Here is a 19,062-nt window from a genome sequence, read left to right as displayed (position 1 = left end):
TGAGAATCAACTGGGGAGGTTTCATGGTAATATCTACGAGTGTTACTCTCTTCACCTGCAGTGTCTCTATACTATATGATAATAGCTCTTCAGTAGCTCTTCCATACACCAAACTTTCCAGGTTCCTTCCTATCTATATGCTGAAAGTATTTACTGAGGGGTTTGTTTTTATGTCATTCATAGTCATAAAGAGCAATTTATTCCCCAAAAGATGGCAAATATTAATATAGTTTTGGCTTCATCCCATGTTCAGATTTCTGGTATGAAATGGACATATTTAGTAAGATGAGGCTCCATTTGCATGTTTAAACAACATTTCAGAAAACGTGTACAACAAATAATAATAATCCTAATGTAAGTAATCAACTGGGGAGTATGTTTTATATACATTTTTTTTACCCCATTCATTTGCAGTATCTTCCCTTAAAAGATAAATAAGAATGGTCATTTTTGTTTTCATCATAAATGTCTTAGTGTAGCCTAGCTTTCTGCAAACTGTAGCATTGTCTATGTTCTTAAAATATTAAACACTCGGTGTGCTTTCTATAAATGATTGTAATGCTGCGGCGGAGAATGGACTGTGCGGACGGGCTGATGTTCTGTTGTGTTATTTCTCACGTTGTGCTCCAAAACAATTTATTTCCGAGGCAGACGTCGCTGTGAGGAGTAATGGCTGCTCGTTGAGGTCTGGTTGCAGGGGAGAAGCGAGAGGGTGAGGGATGGTGGAAGCTAGGGGAAGTCGGAGAGTGAGCTAGCTTTGAGCTGTTTGTGTGCGTGTGTGTGTGTGTGTGTGTGTGTGTGTGTCGAAAACAACATTCCACTGCAGGGTTAGTTGGCAGGGAAAAATCTGAGAGGGTTCGATTCATGATTTACACTTTTCGATTCCATTTTGTCCAGACGTCATTCCGTTGGAGTCTCATTTGAATTTCTCATTTTACTGTTCAGGTCCCCGAGGTGAAGCCCCGCAGCATGGCCAGTCCGGGACACTTCCCCACTTCCTGGAGGAGCCCGTTGATGCTTACATCGTCAAGAGCAACCCCATCAAGCTCCGGTGTCAAGCTCGGCCCGCTCTTCAGATCTTCTTCAAGTGCAACGGCGAATGGGTCCACCAGAGCCAGCACATGTCTCAGGAGCACACCGACCTGGGGACAGGTACAGCAAACACTGATTTAACAAACGCCTGTGTTTACAGACAAACATGTTGTGGACAGACAGAACTCTTGACGCTACTTAAACTTTATTTCCTTCCTGCAAGCCTTCTTCCTGTCACTTTAAGTTACGAGGATGGCATTCACATTTCTGATAGCAAGGACGAAAGTCTTAGGGATGAACTTTGCAAATGGGGCTTTATGACAATGCCTGCGGCCGTGTCCAACCCTGCAAATGTATTTTCCTCACTGTTTTAGTGCGCACTGTGTGCCGCATTTGATCCAAACTTCTAGACCATGAACGACACCTACTTGTTCAATTTCAGGATTTGACTCTGAACTCTGAAGGATGTCTTTTACTGACGCAACTCGCTGAAATTCAGTTGTTGTTGTTTTAACTTCGAATTCAAACCACAAAAGAAAAATGTTTTTCTCAAGCCCCTGGGTATACAAAAAAAATACAAACACTGAATTATGCTTTCTTTTCTTCTTAAATTGACTTATTCTCAAGTACACATTGTGAAAGGTTTGGTTCTAAACATCGGGATAGTGAAGGTGCTCTTCTGATTTTTAAACTTTTGAAATATACTCGTTTTATTATGGTCCTATAAATTATCCAGGTGAGTGGAACAAAACAAAAATATTAACTACACTAGTATAATTAGGCCTAGTTCTGCACTGAACATGAGATGACCATCATTTAAGCAGATTATAACTTGCTGCTTCACTTAACACACAACACCAATCAATATCTCCCTCCAGAGGTAACAATGGACCTCTAAATTTTAACTGCCTCTAGTCTGGATTCATAGCGCGGCTCCCATCTGGCTCCTTATCACCATTCATATCTGTTCCCTCTGGGAGAGACATGGGGAAGGAGAACTAGAGATGGGAAAGGACTGAGAAAGAGAATAAAAGTCGAAAAAGGAGAGCATCTTAAAAGTCCACCTGTGCTGGTATCTCATAAAGGAGAAAGATCTGTCAAGGCCCCATCCACCAGCTGCTGGATGAGGCAACAAAACATAGTGCAGGTGGAATAAGGGTGTTTCATTCATGATCATTGTAACCTTGACCTTTGCTGAAAATTTTAAAAGCAGCAAAGAAATAGATTTCAAAATTGACAAAAAAACAACCTTGTTGGATGTATTTTGTAAGAAAATGTCTGTTCCAAAAAGGCAGCATTGGCCAGACTACTGAGTTGTTTCCATGCATGAGCGTAACTCAACATTTACTGAATTTGTTATCCTGTTAAAGTTCTCAGTAGGTTGTGTGAATGCTATTCTCAGGGCTGCTTGCTGTCAATCAACATGTCTACTGTTGCTATAGCACCAGTGCTCAAAGCTGAGGCGACAATGTCGCTGAAAGACAGGAAACTCTGGCAAAGTTACAATTTAATGAAGGCACAAAAATATATATATATAGTTGTGATATTTGTGGAGTGACTAGTAGAAACTGCCTGCATGAACTCATGACTTGATCCTCATGCAATACAGTTTTTACTCTTTTATTATAAAAATGGATCAAATGAGTTTCAGTAATTTAATGTTTTTTTGCTTATTTCAGCCATTTATTGTATTATATGTAAATGTTTTATGTGATTGTCTCATATGACATATTTTGACTAGTAATTAGACAAATATACCTGGTAGGATTTAGCGTTTTTGGCGGATGCATTTGGCATGACCACAACTCATTGCAATACCTTAACCTATAAGTTTATGTTTTTGTTTTACTGATCCCAGGTCAGCAAAATTCTCCATGTGGCATTTTGGTTTATACTAACATCATGCTTTTTAGCTGTGCAGGTACAGTTTAAGGCCATTTGAATATTTCAGTCTGCACACATCTTGATTAAACACAAACTTAATTAAACCTGGTGGAGCAATGTCGTGAATGCAGTGTGGAGCACTAAGTCTATACTTTATAGGCAGCTGCTTCAGTCGGGGCTTTTGTTTTCTACCGTCACAGTGCAGAGTCAGTCGGCAAGACTTCTCACCAGGGCTCAGTGTTCATTAAGCAGATATTTGGTCTTGTCGCTGATCATCTCGGTGCTCAGCAGTGTAATCAGACACAGGATGGGGCAAATTGAAATTGGATGGAGAAGTTTAGTGCCTCAGTATACACGAAGATAAACTACAAAAGTACATGAAGTAGATGCTCTCTGGCATGACATGAGAATATCTAGAAACTGTTACAGCTACTTTATTGGAATGAAAAAGAAAGTGGAGAACAAAATGTCCCTTAATTAATGCCAATATCATTAGATTGTTTCCAACACTAGACCTGGCCATCTTTTACAGCCCACACTCCAACAGCCTCCCTCTGAAAGCCGTAACTAGCCTCAAATGGTAATGTTATCATTGCTGAGCGCATCATTTGTGCACAGCGGAGATGTCCTTTCAAACCTGGCATCATTTTTAGGACCAAAGTCCCTTGTTTCTCCATTACATGTTGATTCGTTTTTTTCAGGTAATTTGCGATGGTCTTTAAAACTAAAATGGAAAATGGAACAGCCGGTAGTAATACCGGCCGTGCTTTTATGGCTTTGCGGAACAAGAATGATGTGAAACTGTCCACTTTTTAGTGGAATTGTATTAGACTTTTAGGAATCAGTAAAACCAATAATTCATGTCATTTCTAATTGCATTCTTTCATCTTCTTTTAGCATATCTGGCAAACAGAATACTAAAGTCCCATTAATTATGCTACAGGTTGGGAAAAAAAGATGGCTACCACTTGGGTTTAGCAGCTCAATGTTCTCACTTTTCAGAATTACCTACTTTTTCTCAGACACCGGCATGAAGAGGAATAACACATATCCCCTCAGTATTCACACATTTACATACAGTCGGTATTTAAGCCATCTGCCTGTCTAGATTTATTTCCTTTTTCCGACAGCATGTGTCTTGGCCATGTCAATCGCTCCAACACTTTGGTCCAGACTGAAATATCTCAAGAATAATTGGGATTTCATACAAAAAGTCATGGTTTCATTAATTTCCCCCAAGAGGTACAATCCTTATGACTTGGTTATCCCCTGAAGTAAAAATACTGTTCTCCAGTTCAGGGAAAAGGTTGCTCTGACATACACTGATAAAATGATACTATGTGTCACAGTAGTTTTGTGTATTTTTAATTGTTATAATAATTAGGAATTTAAAAAAATATTCTTAAGAATAATCAATAAATTACTCATTACATAAATCAACTAATTGAAAATGTGATTAATCAATAAATAAAACAACAACTTGGTGCAGCCCTAGTTTGCATGTTGATGTTAGCATGCAGCTCAAAGCACTGTTGTGCCTGAGTACAGCCTCACGGAGCCGCTGGTATGACTGTAGACTTTTAGTCTGGTTTGCTTATTGATTGTACATAACAGTCATTCTTATGGAGAGCAATGACAACTTGTCTTTCCTTTTATTTTACTTTATTCACCTCCATGCATTCATTCACTTACTCTCCATTGCCTTTGGTCATTTCCTTTAAATGTCCTTGCTTTTTTTTCCTCTTAGCACTTGAACGTAAACATATCTAAGCTTAAATGCATCTATAGTGTTACAATATACTCTCGTGTGCTCTGGTTGTAACCCCTAGGAGGATGCCCTGCTCTGTAGGATGAAGTGTGGCTTTGCTGTGTGGACATGCTTTCGTATTCCCAGGTGTGAGATACAGAGGATTTAGTGAGTGTTTCTGAACCGTGTTGGGCTGTATACACAGGCAAAGGTGGGCAAACATGCTACATGTTGAGAAAATGAACACCCCGCCTCAGCACCTCTGGCTGTCCATCCTGCTTCATCTGTAGGAGATACAACTGTATCTCGGTACAAGCTATTACAGTCCGACTAGAATGGCCCCCTGGGTTCAGCAGCGAGCAGGGGGCTGTAGCTATTAAAGCAGTAAGCTGTGAATTAAATGCAGACAGACTCAACAACACATGCCCTAACGTTGTTTGACCAGGGGGCTTTGAGGCAGAGGACACAGGCCGTGTCTGTCCAGAGGCAGCTAACTCGGCTATGGGAGATGTACTGTATTTTAGCTTCATGTTGTGTTGTTTTTCTCAGATTCAGTCTGTCGCTCTGATCGCCTTCCAGGAGACAGAGCGACAGACAAGGAAAATAAATGTGGAAACGGAAAGAAGAAAATATCCATTACAGCTTCTGTGAATAGCTTCGACTGCTGTTGCCCTAAGCAGGAGAAAAACACAAAAAAATGGCACAATACACGGTCTGTTCTGACTGGATGAATTGTGTTGTGTTTCTCGATCCGCAAGATGTGTAGCAGAGTAAAAAGATATTTTCAACACCGTGTAATGCCTAAATATTTCATACCTGCAACTCATCTTCTCTGCGAGCTAATCCTAACTGCTAAAGTTTCCATGACAATGTGTGAGCCGTAACTGTCTTGTGACTTCTTAAGAATTACAGCAGAAGAAAATGCGAGTTCTTTCCCAAAATGTCAAATACGGGCTACTTAGTTTCCTGAAAGTCCTTGAAATATAGAGATGTATCGCATGAAAGACCTTAAATAGAACTAAAAGAAATGAGTGCACAGTCAGTAAATGCACACTGTGTCTGACCCATATTAAGTTTAAGCCTTATTATGTGTTAGACTTTAAAGATGTTTTTAATAATCACAACAAATACAACCTTGTGCACTTGACAGCTGGCTGTTCTGGACAGACAGCTTTTATTTAGTGCAGGATGCCACAGAGCATGTAACTTAACTCTCACCACTTCTCTGAGACAGCAACCAATACAGCACTGTCAGGTTTTGAAAGAACTGTCTTTTTTCGACTTGTAGTTCATGTATTTCCTGCTGGAACTGAGATGCTCACCATGAAGGTTAGCAGTGAAAAAAACCTTCTTTCTGCCCGTAGACAAAAGAGCTTATCTGTTTATGACAACTCCACTGCCATGTCTGCAATTTATACATTCTCCATAGGCCAGGAGTTCATGGAATAATCACAATAAGATCATTTCTTGTCTTCTGAAGATTTAAACCAGACGCCGATGTCATGTATCACTGCAGGATATTGTGTAGGCTGTAATGAATGCTCATTTATTATCATTATGCACTTATTATGAATAATAACATTGTTGTGCTATTCAAGCCATTAACTGGGCTTGCTGTCAACCTGAAATATATTGCATCCATCAATAAAGGAATGTTTTGTGAGATAAAAGAAGACACTGAATGTTGGACATCAAAACCGCTTCTCTCTCTTTGTTGCCACCATCAGTTTGAGTTCATTAGATGCATTGTCTTATGATGTTTATTAGGTTTTTCTTTGAGTAATGTGGTTTGAAAGATGCTTCCTTTGTTGTACAGATTACATCGTGAGGACTGACTCTATTATTGATAATTTACTGAATATCATAGTCTTCGTCTCGTTGGATGCATGAATCAGTTATGAGTACTGGCGATCCAGAAATTGTTTGCCAGGTGTTGAAGGAAAAGTTTGGTAAATACGCTTATTCGATTTTTGGCCAAGACTTAGATGAGACAATCATTGGCCTACCGCTCGCATCTCTGCGGACTAAATGTGAAGCTAACAGCTAACACAGCTAAGCACAAAGACACAACATATTTTGGCCAGAACTTTTCTGGCAACTGGCGGAGACTCCAGGAAGTTAGTGGTCTATAAATTGGTGTTAATAGAGGTGTTGATTACAACACACATGGAGGGAGAGAACCCCATCATCAGATCCACATTTTAATTTGTCTTTGGTTCATCAAAAAAAATCCCCATCATTCTCCACTGTGGAGCTAATTGATAGATGTTAGCGTGCTAACATACTAAGCTAAGATGGTGAAAATCTTAAACACAATACCTACTTAAAAATGTGCCAAATATGAGGTTAGGAAGATTTCTATTGCTTCTCAACATGGAGATGGCTGAGACGGCGCCACGCAGCTAACTGTGCTAACAGGGTTAACAGTGCAAGAAGATCAAAGTGCTAACGGTGTTTAGCGGTGACTGTGAGCTGAAAAGCTCTGCTTTCTGTTACGTTTGGACAGAGCCAGGCTAGCTGTTTCCCTGTTTCCAGTCTTTGTGCATTAGCTAAGCTGGCATTAGCTTCACATTTAGCATACAGAGACCAAAGTGGTAATAACCAAATCAGTGTATTACCCAACACGACACACTTTCCCTTTAAATAAACAGATTATGTGGCCATTATTACTAAAAGACACTTGAAAGATATTGTAGAGTTACAGGCGCTTGGTGCGTTAATGAAAAACTCTGAAACAGTTAGGTAGGAGCTAAAGCAGACGGAAGGCTGTGGTGATACCATTAAACTTCTCTCAGCCATTCTCATTACTGGTCTCGTACCTTTTGAACAGTTGTGGCATTTTGAAAACAGCCCACTTAAAGGAGAGGAGTAGAAAAATAATGTCTGAATGATGCAGAGTTTGTAGACGTGAATATAATAAGGCACAACAGACGATGATGGTGCAGCATTTAATGAGGAATTGTGGAGGCATTGAAAGTGTGCAGAGTTAGAGACACGTTATGTGTTATATTGTCCAGAGACATTTTCCAATTTTCTAGTGACCCGCTGTGCTTAACCTACACACACTTTGTTCTAAGCTTCAATTCAATTTGTATACTAACTACAGAAATAAATAATATACAAGTTTTAAGCTGGGTTTTTTTCTGTCACATCATATCACAGCTATAAATGCATTTCAGGACTTCAAATGAGATGCCATTTTTGCCTGACAAAAAAGGAGGCCACGGCACGTGGGAATATCGCCTGATGGAAATGCAACGTTTTTCCATGAGCGAGAGAGGGAATGAGTGACAATTGCATCAATGTTTCTGTCCAGCGCATTAACTATCACAAAACCAAACCGACCAGTTTGATGTGTACGGGAGTCTTGGTGGAAGTCTGCAGGAGCCTGGGGTTGTTTGCTCGGGACTTAATGTAAACCCAGTGGATCAATGTGTGCAGTGCCTCGGCCGAGTGGGCAACTTCTCAAATTGTCGGATGCATATTTATCACACATATCTGTCCTGCCGCCTTCCGATGCTTAGTCGGGATTTAATTACAGCAACTGAAGGAGACGGCTTTCATATTTTCAGGATAAAAGCACCTGTTTTTTTTAGTGAAATCACATCTACTTGCTTGCGATTGTTTAATTACAATGGTTACATTATTAGCATTGTTCTTGGAATCGTTGCACATTTCCTCCGAAGGGTTTAGCGTGTGCTTGTTGTCAGAATCACCAAACTTTCAGCCGTGTGAGGCTGCACCACCCAAAAGAAAAACAAACCCGATGTTAGGATGTCTATTCTTACCACATAAATGATCCACCAAAATACCAACACCTTGCTCTGTGCTGCCTCACTTGAATGAAACTACTGTCGGTGTGTGCCTCTCCTCCTCTCGCACCTTCGTGCCGAACACTCGGGGTATGAAAATACCAAACAGAAAAACACCAACATGTCAAAGTGCTGCTTCTGGAAGTCTTTGCACTTGCTATGAAAATCAGGCGGTTGGTAGATGCTTCCCCAAATATCGTTCCCTAATATAGACACAACACAGTAAATAGCTGCTATGCTAATGCTAATAGGTGACAAAACAGCCGAGCGGTTTAATTTACCGTAACCACCTTTGGCTCGGTTTCCTCTATAACTGCACTTAGTCAAGACATAATGCTGAAATGGACAACTGTCATGGCCACGTCCAAGTATTGCAGCACTTGTCTGTGGATCAGCAAGTGTTGTTTCTTATTCTGTTGGAGAAAAAACATGTTCTTTGGCCTTCTGTATTGTCTTCTTGATGAAATTCAATCTGAGTGGATGAGTGGGCGAGCTTTTACAGCCTGACTATCTCAACAAACTAGAAACTGTTTCATGATACACCATGAGATGCTGTCTCCGTAATGGGTGAGCAGATCAATATATATATCGTATATATATCTGGTATGTTGTATATTCTAATGAGCATGCATGTGACAATGGAAGGTGAGTCAAATCTGAATGGCTTGTTGTGTTTCACATGTTTTCAGATCTCGACAGCCCACAAAAAAAACAGACTGGGTTGTTTTATTTCACAGTTTGTGGGTTGGTAGATACTCCAGATACTCAAATGTATGTTGACAAGCACTGAAAAAGTTAACACAACTTGTCACTAGCTAAGAAGAACATCCTTAAGTTTTTTTGACAATGCATTTTTTCAGATAATGCAGTAAAACAAAATTGTTTTCAGTTTATCAAAAACAAATGACCTCATTTGGAAATACACGGTTTTCATTGGACAAGTGGTTTTCATGTGCTTTAATTATTAACAGAACAGTAAAAAGAAATGCTTGATGTCTGGCGAATCATTCAGTGACAATAAAATATGAATAATTAATCATGCATAAACCTCAACCATCATGACACTTGTCTCTCCCTTACATGATAGTGCCTTAGCAGGTTTTAATAGGAAAAAGTATTGATTTGGGTGATTTTGGCCCTTTTAGTACTTTGTATTGTATGAAAAAGTTTGTGTTTTCTATCACCAGCCGTTCTGGTGGATAATTAGGCCCAGTGAGGGTTCACTGCTTGAACAAAACTGGGGAGAATGAGATCTGTGATGAAGACTACAAAGCACCAATGTTTATTTTTCTAACATTGTCTATCTTCAGAGTGTAGGTTGCTGTTTGACAGATCAGCTGCCTGTCATTGTTGTATTTTACTGAAAACAGACCTACAGAGACGACAGAGGGAAGCAGAATGTAACAGTCGGCCAGTGGGAGGCTTGTTGCTGCAGTCCATATCTGCTGAGTCAGAGTGGGAATTTCAGTAAGTAAGTGGAATTGAATTTCCAGAATCTTATCAGTCTGAATGCATGAAGATATTTTCCTGCAGATTTTTAGAAGAAATGCTGAGCGTTCCTCGCGGTGTTTACAGGTTTCCCTATGGGTACGCATAACTGTTTGAGAAAAAGAGTAAATCTGTATTGTGCACACGCGAGGGAGTGTTTCACCCATCCAGAGTGGATGTTATGATGTTGAGCAAACATAGTTTCTGGCTTTACGAGCGTCAAAATCTGTCGTTAATGTTTGTGTGCTTCCGCTGCAGCACTAAAGGTAACTGGCCTAACGTGAACCATGAAACAGGAGACTGATCTGAAGTGACAGTAATGGCCAACCCCACATAAACACAAATGGAGAGATCTGTCTGTAGAGAGCATATTCAAGTCCATACTCCGATATTGTGAGGCACTTCCTGTGGCTGTGAAGAGTTGTCCGGGCTAATGCAAGACAATGCCTGAAACTGCACCCTGAGACAAAGAGAAATGCACCGTGGGAGAGAAAGAGAGAATGAAAGGTGCTCAATTATCACACAGAAAATGTAACATCCTAAATATTTAACTACGTTGTTATGTCGCTGATCTGAAACCATGTATTTCCTTGTGTGCCGTCTTCATATTCAGTACGAAGATAATCTTTCAACCCAAAGTTGGGATTTTGTCAAGATGAAGGCACAATGATCTGCACAGTTATTGCTGCAGTGTTTATTTCCTTATCCCTCTGCAATGGTTAAGCCTTTTGATAAACTGCAGGCAGACAAGGCTCAGCTGGATATTCCATGTAATCATCACTACCCAACCTCCCTTCAGGAAAACAGCTTGCATCTATAAAGTCCTTCGAACGATTTTAGGAAGCTGTATCCGGTCTTTATTGACAGTAAATCAGTCCGTTTCTGTTATCAGTGGGGGGAATAGGCTGAAAGTACAAAGACAAAATAAAAGAAGGGCAGTCGCTGTAAACAAAACACAGCAAACTGCACACGTTGACCTATCACAGAAGACAACTTTACTTCTGCCTCTGTTGAAAAGAGGGGGAAGAGATGGAGATGAGTGATAGAAGTCAGGAGATTATTGAAGGACGGGGTGAAAGAAGAGCAGAGAGGAAGGTGGAACAGAGGGGATATCTGTGCCTATAGACTTCGGCTGAAAGCACGATACCCTGATGGAGAGATAAGAGAAGGAGAGGATAAGGGAAAGAGAGAGGACGTTGGAAAGTGGAGAGGGCGACGGAAGAATGAAAGAGAGCCTGAAAATGGATACCGCGTTGGCTGTCTCGAGAAGGAGGGGATAGCAGCTCCTGCAGATTCAGTGATGAAGAGATAGTGATTGAGGGAAAGCGTTTGAATGGAGGAAGTATAGATATCGCTTCCTGTTGATGCTCTGTGAAGGACTGGCTCCACTGTTTGTGTATTATGATCCCGGCCGGCTGAGAGATACCATCAGCCAGGCATGAACTCAGGACAAAGGGAGAAAGGTGGCGACTGGTTAGGGAAAGTGAGATGCCCGGGAGTCTCTCAGTGTCACCACGTATTAGTCAAGGAAATGGAAGTGGAACAAATGAAGTGGGCCCACAGAGTGAAAACTACTTGTTTATGTAAAACTGGCTCCTAATAAGCAGACATGCAGATTGTTTTTGAATAAACATAAACAAGGCGACTCTGGGAATGACACAAATAAGGACTCGCAGCATTTTAATGGCTGAATTATCCTGATTTTTTTATGCACGGAGTAATGCGTCCCTTTGGTTCCGGGATTAAGTATGACACACACACACACACACACACACACACACAGCTGGGACCAGACTGAAGATGTTGCTGGGAGCATGTTCCGCTTGTCTAGCAGGGTTCGTCTGTGTCTGGCCCTCAGCCAGCCCTCACAGCCCCCGCACGCCGCCATGTCACATCACACAAGCATTTCCCCAAAGCTGCGTTCGCATCAGACGGACGCGCTCCCGAAGCTATACCCGTCCACCCTCAGCCCACAGCCCACGCCATGTCACCCGCTATGTACACAGCTGCCTCGCGAGGATCCCTAAGACAAACAAACAGAGTTCTGTAAAATCCCCACTCGAATGGAGAGCCACGGAGACATCCGGCCCTCGGTCGAGCCCAGCCGGACCAATCGAGTTCTCCCGAGCTGCTTGGATCCGGAGCCACTTGTAGCTGGCACCGCCTGGCTCCCATCGGGCCCTTTTCACAGACTCCGCCAAGGCGGAACAATGGGCCAAAGCGGGGAGAAATCACACCACAGGGACCCGTGCCAGACAGACCAAAAGAGAGACAAGAGAAAGAAAGAGAAAGAGAGAGGGATAAGTGAGCGTCGGCACTGGTATATCTCTTCCTGACGCCTTTATAGAGGCTACGTTAGAGACATATTAAAGGACATGATTAAAGGGGCATGTGAAAGCTGCTCCACCTTGAGGGCCATTGTCAGGGCTTTGTGGTGCTCTGTCAGCAGCCACTGGCAAGAGCATGAAGGAAAGAGAGGCAACAAAGAAAACAGGTGGCTATAGGGACATGCTCGTGGAAGGGAGCTGAACGGTTGTTAGTATTCGCGAACGCGGAGAAGTGGCCGCATGTCATCGACATGACCGAGCAGTTATTGGATAATATCTCAAACGGAGTGTCATTCCAGGCTGCTCTGGGAAAGCGACTGAGCTCTTTGATGCCTGCCTAATGTGAGGGGACCCGGGAGTCCGAGTGTCTTTCTGATTTCTCTCTTTGTTAATCTCGCCTTCAGCAGGAGCACCATGGCCCTCACTCACACCCACAACCCCCCGCCCGTCAGCGTGGCTTTGTATGTATTGGTGGTATTCCATGCATCTGTGTTGGAATGTGAGTGTTTGTTATTTGTAGGTTTTTGCTTTCTATTTTATATCACTGTTGCAGTGTAATATGACACAGACGTTAGCGCTTTTTGTTTTCTTATTTCATTTTTCTTTGGTGATCAGAAATGTTCTCACTGTGTGCCAGACAAAAAGAGCTTTTGGAGTCAAATCTGACTCCAGCCTCTATGAGTCAGGTTTTTGTTTTGCTTTCAGCATAAAACGCTGCATCCGGAGCAGCAGACTGTTGTTTATGCATTCGTTTCTTCTGTTTTCTTGATCATTAATAAAGATGAGAAGGTCTGATTGTGAGAATCAAGAGACCACATAACGAAACCCATTCCCTAGTCTCCTCACTGAGCTTTTGTCACAATCCAGCAGGGAAATTGCTTGTCAAAAAGCATTTTTTGAAATTTGGATGCGAGGTTACCTATTTCTTAAGAATTTTCAATTCTAAATTTACATATTTTAGACTCTACACACAGACCAGACCAGTTTTCCATTTATTTACCCACTGATCTGAGATAGAAATGCATGTTCTGTTAATATTAATTAAGCTAATGAGTCTTTCTGAAGTCAAACTCAACCGCTGCGCTTCCATGGAATAATGTCACCATTAAGTCGGCTAAAATGCCGTCATTGAGCTGCAGAAGAGGAAATTAAACCATCAGTGAAGCACCATCACTGCACAGTAGGTGTAAAGCCAAGCTGCTATCTGTGTCGGTTTCTGTCACACTATTTATACTCCTCATACGTATATATGAACAGCTGTTAACAGAATATACAAAACAACATAACAATTCATCATGTATCTTATTTATTTAAACAATAAAACATTATCTGTATTTCAACCCGAGTCTCGAATAAAAGTCCGGGAAAGGGTGCGGGTGGAAATGTTATCTAAAATATATTAGGAGATAGCCGTGCAAGTCCTAAATGCATCGTCATATTTCATGATTTCTCCCTCTTTCTTTGTTTAGAGGATAACAGAAGGATACCCAGGGGAGTGATGTTTGAAGTGTCTCTGAAAAGCTATTGAAGAAAAAGTCCTGAAAGCCGCTCTTTTGAAACGGTGCTTTGGCTTTAAGTTGCACACGGTGCCAGGCTTCAATATATCTGATCATATGTTAAAAACAACAGCTGTGTAACATCCGTCGAGCCTCATCCTACACTGTACAACTAATCTGGTTAAAACTGTGGATGAATCTCGCTGTTTATATTTTGTGGAAATCTGCATCATGCAAAGTCACACTGCTTTGCATGCTTTTGCCAACTGCTGAAGCGGTTCCTATTCACAACAATCACCCCAATTGCACCGCCTCTCGAGTGAAATCTTGTCTTTTTATTTTCCTCTCTCTCACTTAATCAGGCATGTTGATTAAGGCTCTAATTTGTACCGGTGGAAAGGAGGAGTAGATGGAGTGTGTGTGTGTGTGTGTGTGTGTCTTGTACGTAATATCAGTCAGTCACTGCAGAGGATTACAGTGTCTTCAGAGAACATTTCTGTTTTACAGTACTTCATTAGGCTCCCTTTGATAACATTTCATTTTGTATTATTAGTTTCCATTTAATCGCAGCCCCTGTCTGAGCTGTTTGCAATGTTCGGCATGACGGCGAAAGCCTGTGGAGAGACAACTCCTCTAAGTGTAGAGCCGCGTAATTAAGCAATAAGCCACAAGAGGCTGAGCTTTACAGTGATTTTTGAACAGCTGCTGTGAGATGTGTTGTGAGGCATGACTTGTTAGCTGTACTTGAAATCAGTGTAAAGTACAACCTTTATTGATCTCCTGCCTTTGGAAAATAAGGTTTAAAAAGTAGAAGATTTAAATCTATTAATAAGAAGGAATTATTATTTAAATTCATATTATTTATTATAATCCTTTTGATACTATTTGTGGTTGTCAATAGCCATTCAATGTCTGTAACAACCTCTCTATATATTTTTCATTGTTAGAGGCGGAGTCCGCCATCCCCGCACAGGATTCAAACTGCCTACGTACACATGAATAAGACGCAGCATGTTATCTCACTAACGTCGCTATACTGTACACTTTCCAACGACGGTACCAGAGCTCTGAGATACTTCTAATGCAAAACACACGTGATCTGCTGCTGCGAGCACATTAAAAGTATTCAACCGGCAAAAAACACAAGGTTGCAGTCGCAGGTGAGGTCGGTGCTGAATACGACCGTTAATCAAAAATACACCAACAAGACAAGACAACGTGAGTTTGTTGGGCTGCACTGCAAACAGTTACACCACTTGCTCCTCTGTTTGTATTTGTTGTATTTGCTCAAGAAGCATTTTAGCAATGAAATATCATAAGTTATATATTTTCTTTGATCCATATGTAATATGATCGGACACATTTTTGTGAGTTTCAGAGCCTTTACACACCGAGGTTTTCTTTCCTTATTTGCTCGTCAATGTATTTTTTTTAAACTGTTTTTGTCGTAGATACTTAAACATAGAACGCAAATGTTACTAATATTTCTTTGAGAGGTTGGGTATTTGTAATTGTGACTTCCCATTCCCCCTCTGTGCACTCTTTGGAGACTAGACACTTAAATGAGCTGTTCACAACTGTATTCATTTCATGATGTATGTGTTCATTTATGCATATATTAATACATCAATTAGGGTTGGCTGACTGAGGTTTTAGGATATCATATGTTGGTTGAAAGCAGCAATTACCTAGATGCTCAATAGAGCCACCCGGTGATGCATTAATGGTCCGAGCCTGTCATCTTTTGTTCAGAGTCTGGCATAATTGAAATACCAGGCTTTTAAATTCCCATCAGCTGTCTCCGAGAAATGCTCGTCTCACACGCGCTCATTATGAGCTGGATCCCAGACAATATGCAGATAATAACGAAGGGCCGGTGTGACATCAAGTCACAGCTCTGCTGCAGAAATAGATGATGCCATCGTCATAGAAAGTGTCGGTGTTCAGATGAAGTATTTAATTGCATTGTTTTGCTTTTCTCTATTAGATTATAGCTCTTTGAATATTTTTTAGAGGAAATAAAGACAAAGAGTGCTCACGCTCTCCCTTAAAACAATAACAGGCTGATGTGTTCCTCCTCTCACTTAATGCCTCCACTGGATAGCATTTAGTGTCACTTGTGTGTAAATGGATTATGTTTTACAGAGACTGAAAGAGGATATTAGGGCTCACTAACAATCTCCCCTCCAACCAGCGTTTTGCATCGCCGGCCATCTGTTCGGCAAGACTAAAGTTTTAACAAGCATTTATCGAAAGACCGCTAATGACGTAGATCTGAATATTCCCTAGTGATACATACCAGATACAAGTATACCGTACGGCTAAGATTGTTGTCCAAGTACGATCCTTGAAATTACTTTCCTTTTTTTTCTTGAGTAGCATTTTCTCCTCCTCCTGGCAAATGGTAGATCTGTTTCCTGCTGATAATCTTATCATATTCAGATTTTAATCATCACTCTGTCCCCCCGCAAACCTTCATCTCATTCATTGATCAGCCCTGTGATACGATGCTAATCCACGTGGTCTTCTTCTTCTCTGCAGGGCTGAAGATCCGCGAGGTGATGATCAACGTGTCGCGTCAGCAGGTGGAGGACTTCCACGGCCCGGAGGACTACTGGTGCCTGTGCGTCGCCTGGAGTCACCTGGGAACCTCCAAGAGCCGCAAGGCAACTGTCCGCATCGCGTGTAAGCAGCATGTCACTTTGATACCAGAATGACCTTATATCATCCATGAAAAGGTTATTCTTCAAAACCGGTGGCGTGATTCTGTAGTCGCCATCATCTCTTAAAGTTGCATGCGAGCGGGACAAGGTCACACGTGAAAACACACTTCCTCCGTGTTGTTGCAGGTGTTCTTTAACACTGGTTGTTTATTCTCTTCCCCAGACCTGAGGAAGAACTTTGAGCAGGACCCCCAAGGCACCGAGATGCCTCTGAATGGCATGATAGTGTTGCACTGTCGTCCCCCAGAGGGAGTGCCTGTGGCTGAGGTGAGGGCTTCTTGCACTTCAAACAAGTAACATTTTCTCCTGTGTTGCCTGGAGAGGAGCAGTCAGCCGTCTGGTTTTCCTCGCAGTGTAACTCTGTATTCACGGTACAATGTTGTGTTGCTCTCCAGCATCTGCACATCTCTGCACTTTTATTGGAAGCCAGAGCTTGCAGTTGATGAGCTGGAGATGCCATTTGTTTATTTCCTCACACTCGCTCTGTTCAAGGGGAGAGATTATTCATATACAGGGAGTAATATCTGTCCATCCATGTGCATCGCCATGTTCTCTGGTTGCTGTGTTCTCTGGTAAAAGGCTGTACGGCTATGACTTATTTAGATGTCATGTATTAATTTCACTCCCACTCTCGTTCCCCTCTCTCCCTCCTCTGTGTGTTTGTGTGTGTGTGTGTCTGAAAGAGAGAGCCCGTCAAAGCCATTTTAATTTTACTATGAATATAAAATGAGGCTCTTGCGGACGGTCCAGTTGAGTGGTGAGTGTTGTGCCGCGCTCTGATGTCGCGTGCCTTCATGTGCAGGCTCAGCAGGCATATATGTCAATATCAAAGCCTGTGTGTGCCCAAGCATCTGCAGCTTTGCATTTACTTAAAGGCACAGTCCATGATCCATTGGCAAACAAAGTGACAGCCCTACCAGCACATTTCAAAGCACAGCGACTGGAACCCCTGCTATTATTCCCAAAGGGATTAACGGGTCTTTACATACACTGACTAATACATTACTATTTATTATCATGCTAATAGTTAAAGCTTTGTTTACATCGGTGATGTTTGTTAACAGCAATAAAACCGAAAGTTGCCCTTACACACACACGTATAGCACACAACACGCGTTCTCACCTACTGGACATACTTATATAGTATAATATAGTTTAGGCGATGGGTGGGGCCTGTTTACTGGGTAGAGCGTGCGGGAGGCAGGAAATGACGCGGATTTCACCGTGGTCATGTGGCCCATTCGTAATTTGGTCTCTTGCAGTTCCTTTAACTTTCAGCGTTGGCGCTTACCGACAGAAATTCCCGAATCACGCCGTCTCTCCAGTTGGACGTTTTCGTTGGCGTCTCCGTGTGAATGAGCCGTCTTCTTCACCCTCAGACGTCGGTTGGTTTTGCAACAGTGGTGATAAAAACATCATCAATAGGCCATTAGTTCTCTGGACAATGAAGGGCTCTGTTCAAACGTGGGCTCAATTAGACAGTACACAGACATTGTGAAGGGGAGCTGACAGGTTAAAGTCTGTTTAATGTCCCTTTCAACTGTTTTGGACAAAAGGGGTTTAAAAGGGACTCATGTTTTATATCTTTAATTATGATCTTGAGAAACATAGATTGTTAAATTGTTTTACAAGTCAAACAGAATTACATTCAGCAGACTTTTCTATATTTGACATCGGAGACATTTCGGCAGGGCAACACTACTAAACATATTTCTTTAATCGATAGGACAGACTAAAGATTATTACTAATCCAACAGGTGTTTCTTATTCTTTATTCACACCCTTTCCCCGACACAAGGACAGACTGTTAGAAGAAAATGTAACCACTAACAACACTATGGACTTCAACACTAATCAACAACTTTCTGTCACAAAGACTGTATTCTAACAGTTCACTGAGGTTTGATTTATTGCAAGACTGTGTTACAATATTAAGCCGCACTATGGAGGCGTTATGTGTTTCCAGCACCATGTGTCGCTCTGCATGAGCTTGCACTGATAAATTAGTATATCTTTTTATATACAGTATTTGCTAATTGTTTTGTGGTTATGTGGTTTATGAGGACTGTTTTGTTTTGACTCTTTTATGAAGAGCACTAAGGCCTTGGAGTTACTAGATTACTGTACAGTGAAATAAGTCAAACGCATACATACACACCCTATCAGAGTTAGCCAGCTAGCTCACTTAATCCCAACTGATTGTGGGAGACATTCTGCATAATCCTGTTTTCCTGCCATTAATCTTAACTTCACGCATTTGCAGTAAAAGTAACACACATTTTGTTTCTTACCTAAATTGAAAGAGTTTTTTGCTGCAGAATCCGTAGCGAGGTACAATGTGATGCTGCGTCACAAGGTGTCATGACATGCAAACATCTAAAGTAAAAATACCCTTTGACTGAGAGTTATATCTTTGCTTTTCACTGGTTGTATTGTTATTTCTGTTTGAACAAATACACTGAAAACATCCCAAATCACAGTGTCATATCAGACTAATGTATAAACCATAGATATAAACCATGGATATAAAAAGTGCATGTAGTCAACGTGACG

At 41.4% G+C, this 19,062-nt stretch overlaps 1 protein-coding gene across 4 annotated transcripts in view; it reads left to right on the top strand.

The window, feature by feature from the left end:
• unc5da (unc-5 netrin receptor Da) overlaps positions 1 to 19,062 on the top strand; it is a 149,314-nt gene that overhangs the window by 89,968 nt on the left and 40,284 nt on the right. For 2 of the 4 annotated variants that reach the window (XM_031860061.1, XM_031860062.1), the window contains exons 2-4: positions 946 to 1,152; positions 16,328 to 16,471; positions 16,673 to 16,776. In XM_031860061.1, the coding sequence (XP_031715921.1) occupies positions 946 to 1,152; positions 16,328 to 16,471; positions 16,673 to 16,776 (455 nt within the window). Of the gene's footprint in view, positions 1 to 945; positions 1,153 to 11,285; positions 12,790 to 16,327; positions 16,472 to 16,672; positions 16,777 to 19,062 lie in introns of those variants that run through there. The other 2 variants (XM_031860063.1, XM_031860064.1) reach the window with 2 other exon arrangements.

The sequence above is a fragment of the Anarrhichthys ocellatus genome, unplaced genomic scaffold (genome assembly GCF_004355925.1).
Source record: "Anarrhichthys ocellatus isolate YVR2014 unplaced genomic scaffold, GSC_Weel_1.0 scaffold23, whole genome shotgun sequence".
NCBI lineage: Eukaryota > Metazoa > Chordata > Actinopteri > Perciformes > Anarhichadidae > Anarrhichthys > Anarrhichthys ocellatus.
Note: the sequence above shows the minus strand (reverse complement) of the source record. Positions and strands in the feature narration are given on the sequence as shown.